Below are 12,525 nucleotides of genomic sequence, written 5' to 3'. Positions count from 1 at the left end.
GGGGGAACGAATGTCAAATTACAACTAAGGGGCTTTAAAACCCAGTAATTACAAATAAGAGTCTGTAAAACCCAGTAACTGTAGTGTAACTGTAGGTAACTTAGAAGTGATAATGTATAAACAGAAAATACCATAACTAAAATAACTCATTGTAGGTATATAATTAATGAACAGATTGATTTTATTTTCGGTTCTCAAAAACAGCATCTTATTGGCTATCCGGCTCTCACGTGTTTTTGATAGCTAATAAGAAAAATCCGAACTTGCTCTAATTTGGCAAAAAAAAAAAAAGTCAAAACTGAACCACACATCTTTAGATATAACACATTATCGAAGCTGGTCTCACTAGTTTAGAAAATAAAACCTAATTACAGGCTAGCATAACTAGCCCACTGCCCAGCACTCCATTTTTCTTGATGTGTCCCCAGGCCAGTGCCATCTGACGTCACAGCACGAGAACAGTCACAGGAGGATTCTACAGTTAGGCCCATCTTCCCGCCCTGGGAGTTCTGGGAAGATAGCGCCCACCATAGCAAAATGGCGCCTTAAGTTAAAAGTGAAAAGCGGGAGCCAGCATACGAGGGATGTGCAATACGTTTCCGGATGCACAAAAAATATTAGATTTACAAAGTGAACATTACATTTTTTCAAAGTATTTGCCAGAGGAGTCTATGCGAAGTTGCCTTGCGCTCAAACTACTTGGGGAAGCAGCTGGACCAGTCAGATGCAGGTACAGTATGTCTTCTACATGCTGGATGAAGGTTCCAGTGACTCAAAACGAATCCCACGCATATTGCATTTGATTTGGAAACAGGGGACCTGGTCCGGACAGTACAGTGGACGACCAAGCTCCTCGATGCAATCATGGCCCCGAAAATTCACCACTGACCTGGGCTTGTGGGCAGATGCATTGTCGTGATGGAGAAGGGCACCACAAGCGTGAGTACTTGGAAGGCTCCTGGAAATGGCTTCCAGCACTTGTGGCAGACATTGGTTGGCGCACGAGACTTCAGTGACTGTGTGCTGCTGCACTATTAGTACAGTAGCTACATGACCGGTCTTGGCCACTAAACTAAAAAAGCCACCATCTGCTTGGCCACGATAAGATAGTTCTGTGGTAGCGCACCTCCAACCAGGGTCCACTGGGCAGACTATTGTTTGGTCTCAGGGCCGAAACTGTAGATCTAGGATTCATTGGCACCAATGAGTGACCGCCATCAAACCTGGCCAGCACGTTGTGGCACCAAGTCACTCGAACCTCCTTCTGCTCACGAGTCAACTGATGGGGCACTAAGCATGAAGAAACTTTGCTCAGGCCAAGCTTTTCATGGAGGATCAAGCGAATGGATCCAGATGTGATGCCCATCTCCTTCTCTAACTGGGCCACAGTCATAATGGCATCCACCTCAACTATGTCTTGCACGGCAGCAACGTTATCCTCAGTGATGGCAAACACAGGTGGCCGCAACGCTCCTTGTCTTCCAGGGACTGTCTCCCGCGACCAAAATTCTGCAAACCACTCAAACAAAACACAGTGGTTCGGGACGTGCTTCCTCCACAAAAGCAGCTCGCAGTCGGTCAAAACTCACCTGCTGTCGTAGACCACTCTTGTAGTCGTAGAATATTATGGCTCTCCAGTGGCCTTTTTTGAGCCTCATAATGAGTTTGTGAAGAAAGTGAACAAACTGACTTCTTCAGTGTGCAGTGCTGATTATATACAATTCTATGCCCTGACATTTCACAAGCACTTTAGTAAGAGATGACAGTTCACAACCAGTCAGATTGTGTCTACACTACCTACGTACACTGCACACCCCTTGTAAAGCTATGCTCTCTGCGGTTGGCACTGTGAAAGTTTCATGAGGGTCAGAGTTGCTCTGCCCGCCCAGCACTACCTACGTAGGCTGTGGCAGGCAAAATGAAAAACCCGCGGTGCCAGGGTTGTGGCGAGGCAATTACAGCTGGGTTACTGAATATGCCTTAGTTTAACTGAAATACAGTATCTCAAAAGCACCTGCGGGTGCCTGGTGACCCTCCGCAGGAGCCAGTACCAGGCTGTAATCAGGGGGGCAGACGTTGGCTGCCGGCGCTTTAATAATGCCCGCACGTAAGCTCAGCCTGATCTCATTAGGGAATTCAGGCACCTACAGAGAAAAAAGGAGATTATAAGTAAAACGAATTTAAAAAAAAAAACCTCCTGATAAAATCTTTGTGCCTCTCTATCAAGCACTAACTAAAAAACTGATCAACTGGAGAAGGTGGGAGAGCTTAGTGCCTTAGGGATCCTGGATTGCTACCTACAGCGGAAGTGGCTGTGTCCCTTGAAGAAGCTACAGCGATGGAGATGGACCAATGGTGAAGAGAGACCAGGAGGATCTCTCACGGTCCGCCACAAAACCATCCCCCAGTCAGGGGGAGAAAAAAAAAAAAGAAATATGTAAGGCTGTGTTGAAGCCCCACAGCAACATGACCAGCCCCAACATGCACTGGAAAAAAAATAAGTCGTCATTGGCTAATGGGGTGTATAGAGGGGGAGGGGCTGCAACGATAATTCTTTATAAAGTATTTCAGTGTCCCCTATGGAACAAAAAAAAAAAAAAAAAAAAAGACTATCTTGCAGGACGCACTTTGGCCAATCATCTGGGAGGTCTTCAGCTGACGATCTAATGTAAATGTGCTGATCCATGCAATACAACCTTTATTTTTTACGTATTACTTCACTTACTACTTCATTTCTATTGAGTGACATACTGAATAAGAGAATTATATGAGGCAATAATCACACACACATATACACAAACATATACACAAACATGCATACATACATACACATACTGTACATCGTACTATACTGTGCAAAAGTTTCTGGGCAGGTGTGGAAAAAAAATAGAAGTTAATAGTTTATTTTTATCAATTAACAAAATGCAAAGTAAATGAACAGAAGAGAAATCTAAATCAAATCAGTATTTGGAGTCACCACCCTTTGCCTTCAAAACAGTATCAATTTTTCTAGGTACACTTGCACACAGTTTTAGAAGGAACTATGCTGGGAGGTTGTTTCAAACATCTTGGAGAACTAACCACAGATCTTCTGTGGATGTAGGTTTGCTCAAATCCTTCTGTCAAATCTATATAAATCAATAAGGACAAACCAATCTTACACTTACATTTTCTAAAAAGTGCATATTAAAAAAAAGTTTGCCAATAATTTCATATCTGCTCAACTAAATGCATACATAAAATATTACGTTTACTAACCTCATCAATTCCTTCTTCTTCATGAAAGGTACGTGACATAAAGAGACATGTCATCGAATCTCCCTTCTTGGTGAAAAGAATGAAATCTTTTCCAATTCTCATAGAGCCACTAATGAGAAGACAATGCAGCAAACCATGGGTAGAATGGGAAAAACAGAAAAAGAAAGCTAAAAATGTGGATTTTAAGAACTGCTGAGTTACACAGAAACATGCGTTATAACCATAATTGGTCACCACTCTCCTTCTACCTTCCTCCTCTACCCTGTTCAATCACAACTCCTCCACTCCCTTTTAACGATACCTGCCATCAACTAGCTCACCTCTTCACCATTATCTTTCCAACTTCATATGTGTTCTCATCTCTCCTCAAGAAACCTTCTTTACCCCATCTCTTTTTTCAACTAATACCCCATTTATCTGTGCCTCTTTGTTTCCAAACCTCTGGAAAGTCTAGCCTACAATGGTCTAACCCACATTCTCGCTATAAACTGAATTTCTGATCCTCTAATCTGGCTTCCTCCCTCTTCACTCTGCTAAAATGGCCCTCACTTAAGTGAGGGCCAAGTGTAGCAAAGTTGAAGGGTCACTTCTCCCTGTTTATAATCTTTGACCACTGTGCTCCTTTCGATAGTTGCTTTTTCCTGGTCTCCAGCTCTTAGCTGGCTTTACACATGTTCCTTCGGCATCAACAACACATCTATGCTGACGACACCCAAAACTACCTTCCATCCCCAACCTCTCTCTCCTCACCTATCCACATGTCCATCTCCACCTCAAACTAAATACGTCCAAAAAGGGGCTCATCATCTTTCCACCTATGTTCCTACACATCCCATCATCTCCCTGAACACTGACAACATCATGCTGTCCCTTGATCCTCTTGCACACAGCCTTGGTATCATCACCATCCACTCTGCCCTTAGCTTTCCTACACATATACAGTCCCTCTCACTATCCTGCTGCCTCATCCTTCTCAACATAGCCAGAATACAACTTTTTTTTTTACTCATGACATAACAAAAGCCCTGTTCCATTCGGTTATCTCCCTGCTCGACTTCTGTAAACTAGTCCTAGCTGGCCTTCACAATACCTGACCTTCCCTGCTACGATCCTTCCAGAATGCAACGGTGAGGCTTTATTTTCCACTCTACAAATTTCATCACTGGCTAACCAATAAGTTAAGAATTAAATTCAAGCTGAGCTGGTTACCCTCACCAATGCCTCCCCTCTATACATCTCTGGCCTCTTTATGATATACACACCAGCTCTACCTTTCCGATCCACCTCTGACCTAGGCCTCTTCTCCCCTCTGACCACTAACAAATAACTTCTGCCTACAAGTTTTCCTGTGCTGAGCTCCTTAAGTGGAATTTCTTGCCTTGCCCAATCGATCTCCCCCCCCAACCGCCAATCTTTTAAGGGCTCTCACAAAACACACCTCTGCACTAATGCCTACTCCAGACCCTTTTCTTCATGATCGATCCCTAATCATGAGCCTCCTGCTACCCCCACTTCTGTCCCACTTTTTCCAACTGTCTTAGTTTATTTTATATCATTTGTGTCAGTTATGATTTTCTGCTTCACATTTATGGATTTATATTTGTACTTGTACTGCTGTGATCTTATTCATGTACACAAGATTTGAAGGTCTGGTGCACAGAACCGCTTTGTCATGTTGAAAAACCTGGAATGAAGATTTACAGGAAAGGGCTACTAACTCCGAAACCCATCTGACACAAGAAATGACCAAAAAGATGTAAAACTTCCAGGTTATAAAATTAAAATCCACCAAATCCAAAAATGTACAAAAGGTGGCTTATGAAGTGTTGAAAGAAACAAATTGAGAGCCCAAGAAACAAATGGTTGACCGTCGAGCACACCCAGAAAGTCTGATCAGGGATGGCGGCCAACTTATTTTGGAAAAATATGGAAAGGTCCAAGAAGCAAAACTTTCAACGGTGATGGTAAATTGTGAAAGATGCTGGTTTCCTGGTCTTAATCATGGTCTGAATGTGTCAGGATGCGGCCTGGGATCAGCCGCTGCACACCATTGCACCGGCTTCCCCTGAGCTGTCAAGATGGTCAGACGCCAGAGGCTCAGCTGTGAGTGGCGCGCTGAGTATTCTCCGCAGTCTGCTAGGACATGTATGTGTTGCTCAGTGATTTGGTTCCTGCAGTTGCCGTCATGGAAGCAGACATGACAGTCTACATCAGCTGATTAACCCTTCACCCAATGGTAGCAATGGTTACTGACACTGTCCTCCAATGGACTGCTACCTTAGGGTATTTAGTCTGACTCCAGGAACAGGAAGCTGCTGATCAACTTTGCTTTCCCAGTGACTGATTCAGTTACAGTGATTCCTTCCAGTGCTAATCAGCGTCTGACTTCTCTGATTTCTTCAGTACTTGTCTGTGTTCTAACTCCAGTGAAACAACTTCAGCACTAATCAGCGTCCGACTTCTCCAGTGATTACTTCAGCACCCGTCTCTGTGCTGAGACTCTAGTTATTAACTTCAGTGCTATCAGTGTCTGGATCACCAGCGTGTGTTCACAGTACAGCGTCTGTGTACTGGCTCCTAGTGCCATTCACTTGTACCAATCCTGTGTCTGTAACACCAGCGAGCGTACTCAGTACAATATCCGTGTACAGACTTCTAGTGCCATTCTCTTGTACCAGTCCTGCGTCGATCACCAGCGAGTGTACTCAGGGCCTGATTCAGACCCAGTCGCTAAGCTGCGAACGCTCGCTAGGGGCGGTTATCGCACATCTGCGCATGTGTCAAAGTACGCATGCGCGAAGCAGTCACTGCAGCCGGGAATCGTGCGCTCATAGTACACAGACTGGATGCTACTTTGAGTGACAGATAGCGGCGTTTGTGGGTGGTGACAGGGGAAGGTGCTTGTGAACAGGGGAGTGGATGTGCGAACGCAAGTGTGTCTGAGCGTCAAAACAGAGTTTAATGGGTGTGCATAATTAGCAAAGTTGCATCATTGAACACGTCACTTGGTTGTTTTTTAGCCTGAACTGATCTAAGTGCTTGCGGTGGAGTAGGGGCTACCTCAAGTGCTGCGTGCATCTCCGATGGGTCTCGATGTTACCGATTAATCAGACACTTCCTGGAGATAACGTGTGCTAAGAGAGAAAGGTGGGCGGCTTTATACTCCTGCGTACGCTCCCTGCCGTCGCCCTCTAAGACAGAGGGCGTCCTTAAGCCAGACAGTGCGATCGCGGGATTTGCATACCCGGCCCATTTTGGCAGCGAGCGTTCGCAGCTTAGCGACCGGGTCTGAATCAGGCCCTCATTATAATATCAAGAGTACTGACTCCTAGTGCCATTCTCTTATACCAGTCCTGCGTCTGGACCACCAGCATCTATGCACTGACTCCTAGTGCCACTCTCCTGTACCAGTTCCACGCCCGAATCTACAGAGATATTCCCTAGTGCAGCCCATGATGGAATGCCCAGTGTTCTCTCACTACAAGTTCTCTACAGTGTACAAACTTTCAGTATTCTTGCATTCATTATTCTGCGTATTCATCTCCGTTCCATATCATTACACGGAGTATGCAGTTTCTCAGTTATTCCACTCTTAGGGGTCAATCCTATTAGGTGCGAATTGCGAGATGCGAATTGCGATTTTACACTTCAAATTCGCAGAGAATTAATTTTGCAATCCAATTAGCAACTCGCACTGATCAGTCAGACTGAATTCGCAACTTTCCACTCGCACCTCCCTGAGGGTGAGAGACGGAAAGGAAAATCTGTATTTTAAGGTTAAAATGTGGGGACCCTGTGCTGATTCCCTTGGACACCCCCCCCCCCCAATGAACAATTAGGCAATTGGAAGTTTCTAATTAGCTTATTTAGTCCATTAATTACATGTCATTTTTTGAGGTAAAAAAAAAAAGTCCTCAGATTACCCCAAAATCAAACTTTCGTTAGTTTAGGCACCCCAAATTTAATTCCAATAATAATTTTTTAGTTGAAAAATTGTTATTTTTTTTTTCATTTTTCAAGGTGCCCTCAAAGTACCCCAAAATCACCCTTTTTCCTATTTTTTTTGCATTTTTAGTTTAATTCGTTTGATATTAAACGAAGTTTGTTTTTTATAATTTTCTTACATTTAAAAAAAAAAAAAAAGGAAGCACAAATCAATCATTTGGCACAATTTCAAAACCTACAGTATCTTTCTAATGGCCACAAACAGCCGTCTATACAGTCTGGTCTCCCCACATTTTCATGCCTTTCTCGCAAATCTCATTCGGCAGTCAATTTGCACCCATCCGCTGCGAGTAGTGCGAATAAGCATTTTTAATTGGATTGAGAATTCTTGGGCGCGCGCTTAACGGCGAAGTGTGCGAGTTTAAAGAAACAAACTCACTACTTGCAATTCGCACCTAAATGGATCGAGCTCTTAGTATTATCTCCCGGTCCTTGTCATTCCCATGTACCTGACCAGAGGGCCACAACTTTCTCACTTAGTGTGGTGAGACCCAATTCCCAATAGGAGGGGTCACTGGTGAAGACCACCAAGTGGGTTAAACTCCATGCCTCTGGTCAGGTCTAGCCAACACCTGTTTTTGACCAATAAAGAGGACATTATTACTGTCACCCCACCTAGCCACCCTAAACCCCCAGGCTCCTAGTCATCCAACGGAGGAATTCCCTGTGACGGATCGTGACAGTTTGAACAGCCACACATGCAAGCTGCCGGGTTCCAGAGTGAAGCAGTTTTTCAAGACCTACTCCTCCGTATGGGTGTGCAAGAAGCAGCCCAGCAACTCATGGGACAACAGATGCAAGAAAGGTCTACTCAACTGAAATTCAATCATTCTATTCTTGCTACTTTGACTCCAGACTCGTCTCAAGTTCAGACAGGAAAAACCTCTAGTGTATTTCTCCAGAGCTCCAGGCTCGAGTATCATCGACTCCTACCGAAGAATTTCTTCCCGGGTGTAACCCTGTACATCTAACTGTTCTCTACCAACTTTTAGAGCAACTTCAAAATCTTCTCCCAAGAGGTTTTCAAATATCTTCCAAGTTTTCCGGTGTTGCCCCTGATTTAACCAAAACTACTCTCATGCAAAGTAAAGTCGTTACCCACGCCCTAAGCTTACTGAGGCAGAACGTCAGTGACGCCGGGACTTTCGTTTCTGTTTATATGGTGGAAAGGCTGATAATTTTATTAAGTACTGTCTCCTTCGCCAACCGAGAGGTGATAACAAGTGTATGACTTCTAATGCCCATGACCTCAGTTCCTGTACCCAGTCATCTGCAGCTTCAGTTCCCTCAGCTCCGGGCAAGGGGGTAACTTCTACCATTCAAAACAAAGTTCAAGGTTATGATTGGGGTCCTGTTAAAAGATTCTTCTACCCTCGACTAGGGAATTTTGGGAGAATATTCCAACCTTTTAAAGTCAGAGAGACTTCACATTCAGCTTGTTCCGGTTTCAATCCGCATGATGTGGGTTCTACTTTCAGCCCGGGTGCTCCTCATCCTGGTAGGGCATTTGATTTAGCAAACTCTGAGGAGGCATCTGGGCCGTTACCTTCAGGAGACGTGTCCGAGTCCCCAACGCCAGGTGGCGAACTCCGTGCAAAAATTTATTAAACGATAATCTGTATCGTCAAATTTAATTTCTCCCAATTTGAGTTTCATACCCCAGGAGGGTTCTTCTGGTGTCACACCCCAGGAGGGGTTTTAAAGAGTCATACCCCAGAAGGGGATTTAAAGTGTTGCGCCCCAGTAGGGGTTTTCAATTTTTGTACACCAGGAGAAGTCTTCAGGCGTTATACCCCAGGAGGGAGTTCCAAGTGTCATTTCCCAGGAAAGCATTTCAAGTTTTATACCCCAGAAGGGGGCTTTAAATGTCGTACTCCAGGAGGGCCTTCCAGTTTCATGCCCCAGGAGAGAGTTTCCAGTGTTAAGGAGGAAGCTTCAAGTGGCCTGTCCATCCCAGTTGGGAATTCTTCTTTTTCTACTTTTAAATGTACTTCTCAAGCTCCAATTTTCTGAAGTCTAGTCCTAAAGCTCTTGATGTCAAGCAGACTCCCCAGGGAATTGAGAATTACATGGAAAGTCTGACATTTGTGATCATAGGGGTCGCGGGACTCATTGGGAAACAAGAACTCATGTCATTAATAGAGTGCGTTGGGGGCAAAGTTACTGAAAATATCAGCAACGAAACCAACTACCTCATCATGAGCCGTGACGGTGATGAATCCGAATGGAAAAGGGCAGAGTGAGTCTTGGGATGAAGATTATTGATGTGCATGGTTTGTTCGAATTAATGTTTTCTTCGCCCAGCAAGGAATGTTTTCCCGAGCATATCTTCTATGAGTTGCATAACACTAATTCAACCCTGTCATTGGTTTCTACCCATTCTGATGCCCGCCAGGGTCCGCCTACAGACACCTTTGATGTTGAAGTCTCTAGCTCGAGTTTACCATCCTCAGACATTAAGCTCAGGTACACTGCTTTACCTCATTCTGTTAGCTATACAAGGCAGGATCAATCAGTCCAGAAGAGAAAAAAAAAAAGCCTCAAAGAACTATTAGAGACCAACAACCTGATACCATCAGAAATGGTTATGCTTCCCTCTGCTCATCTCCAAAATCTTCTAGGTTTTCGAGACCTATAAACTCTTCCGTTCTTCGTTTGGATACGGACTCAGAGTCTGAATTCGATCCTTGTCCTGAAGATCATTTGTTATTTGACCCTATTCTTCCTAGTCATGTGTTCCCCCAAGGATTACCCTTGAGAGCTACGAGTATCCGGAAGAGAAATTAATATTGTCCTGCTAGATATCAATTAAAGATTATAAAATCTACAGTTCCACGTACCAAGTCTGTGTATTTCGTTTCTAGGAGAAGATCCTCATACTGGTGTTACTATAGATTTCCTAGGTAAGGAAAGTTCCGTTTGCAGTGAGAGTGAGTAGTCCACCTGTTCAGAGGACAAAGGTTGTTTTCTTGGATATTAAATTTGGGAAGATATCTAAAAGTCGATCAAGATTTAAGAAGTTTTTTCAGTTTTGATGCCCTAAGTTTTGAGTTACTGAAGTCTTTGTCTGGAAAGAAATTTCTCATGCACTTCCTAGGTGTCCGGAGTCCACCCTGAAGGAGGGGGGTACTGTCAGGATGCGGCAAGGGATCGGCCGCTACTTACCATTGTACCGGCTTCCCCTTATCTGTCAGACGCCAGAGGTTCAGCGGCAGGGCGCGCCGAGTATTCTCCTCGGGGGTCTGCTAGGACATCCATGTGTTGCTCCATGATTTGGTTCCTGCAGTTGCAGTCATGGACACAGCCATAACAGTCTACATCACCTGATTAACCCTTCACCCAATGGTAGCATTGGTTGCTGTCAGCTGACACTGTCCTCCAATGGACTGCTACCTTAGGGTATTTAATCTGACTCCAGGAACAGGATGCTGCTGTTCAACTTCGCTTTCCCAGTGACTGACTCTGTTACAGCGATTCCTTCCAGTGCTAATCTGCATCTGACTTCTCTAGTGATTTCTGCAGTACTAGTCTGTGTGCTAAACTCCAGTGAAACAACTTCAGCACTAATCAGCATCTGACTTCTCCAGTGATTACTTCAGCACCCGTCTGTGTGCCGAGACTCTAGTTATTAACTTCAGGGCTATCAGTGTCTGGATCACCAGTGTGTGTTCCCAGTACAGCATCCATGTACTGACTCCTAGTGCCATTCTCTTGCACCAGTCCTGCGTCTGGATCACAAGCGTGTGTACTCAGTACAGCATACGGATACCAACTCCTAGTTTCACTTTCCTGTACCAATCCTGCGTCTGGGTCACCAGCGTCTATACTCAATACAGCAACTATGTAATGACTCCTAGTACCACTCTCCTATACCAGTTCCACGCCCGGATCTACAGAGATACTCCCTAATGCAGCCCATGCTGGAAGTCCCAGTGTTCTCACGTTACGAGTGCTCTACAGTGTACGAACTTCCAGTATTCTTGCAATCATTATTCTGCGTATTCATCTCTGCTCCATATCATTACACGGAGTACGCAGTTTCTCAGTTATCCCACTCCTAGTGTTATCTCCCGGTCCTTGTCATTCCCAGGTACCTGACCAGAGGGCCACGATCTGCTCACTTGGTGTGGCGAAACTCAAATGCCAATAGGAGGGGTCACTGGTGAAGATCACCAAGTGGCTTAGACTCCGCGCCTCTTGTCAGGTCTAGCCAACACCTGGGTTTGACCATTAACGAGGACATTATTACTGTCACCCCACCAGTTGTTTCCTAGCCACCCTAATCCCCCAGCTCCCAGTCCTCCAACTGGGGAATTCCCTGTGACGGATCGTGACAGAATCAAGAAAGGTCTTTAGCTAAGAGTTTCAGGGCTTCAACAGCAATATCATCAAAGACAACAGAGCTAATGTCCTGATGGGAAAATGGACCCTGACAGAGCAGATCTGGTCAGATGGGCTGTCACCAAGGATGATCCGCTGCCATGCTTGGGATGTCTGCGTAGAATTACTGAATGGGCCAGTTCAGGTCCACTAGGATGACTTGAACTCCCTCAGATTTGCACTTTTTTAGCATGCCACTGATCACCGAAATTGGCGTGAACAGATATTTGTGGAACGTCCACAAGACCGTCATTGCAAACATCAGGACTGCTTGCACACCCTTTGTATGCATCCCTCAAATCAGCACCATTAAGTTCATATGCTTTACATCCCACCATTGTAAACAATGGTCAAAGACTTCATGATGAAAGGACCACTCATGATAATTTAGGAAAACTGGCTTTCCATTCTCCATGCCAGGGATAAACAAAACGCATATCAACGGTATGTTCTTTTCCACCCAACAAAACAGCTTTGCCATTTCAGTCTTGGTGGTTGATGACCACCATGGCTGCGGCATTATCAATTGGGATTCGGAGGGGCCTATCCAAAAGGTAAGAGTGTCTAACGTAGAGCCCGAATAATAGCCCATAAGCTCTAGGATAATAGAAAATTTTGCGTCACCATACACCAACCCTGGAGACTGGCATCTGTGACCACCCACTAACAGCCTGACAAAGGCCGACCCTCGCCCTGATTGCATAAGCGAAGACACAACAGCAGGGACTGACGAGTGGTCTGTGACAGCTGGAACACTTGAATAGCCAAAATGGGATCCTTTAAGACTAGCAAGGGAGAAGTTTGAGCTAGGTGGTCTGCAAGTGGAAGTGTGCACAAGGAATAGCTTCAAAGCAGAATTATTTTGTTCAGTAACTTCATGCA

General features: G+C 44.8%; 1 protein-coding gene across 4 annotated transcripts in view; it reads right to left on the bottom strand.

Moving 5' to 3' along the window:
• MORC2 (MORC family CW-type zinc finger 2) overlaps positions 1–12,525 on the bottom strand; it is a 143,645-nt gene that overhangs the window by 123,569 nt on the left and 7,551 nt on the right. For all 4 annotated transcript variants that reach the window (XM_088469866.1, XM_088469863.1, XM_088469865.1 and 1 more), the window contains exon 7: positions 3,259–3,367. In XM_088469866.1, coding sequence (XP_088325992.1) covers positions 3,259–3,367 — 109 coding nt within the window. The remainder of the gene's footprint in view (positions 1–3,258; positions 3,368–12,525) is intronic.

Source organism: Taudactylus pleione, unplaced genomic scaffold, assembly GCF_031769625.1.
Source record: "Taudactylus pleione unplaced genomic scaffold, aTauple2 ptg000095l, whole genome shotgun sequence".
NCBI lineage: Eukaryota > Metazoa > Chordata > Amphibia > Anura > Myobatrachidae > Taudactylus > Taudactylus pleione.
The sequence above is the reverse complement of the archived record's forward strand: the minus strand, read 5'-3'. Positions and strand labels throughout refer to the sequence as shown.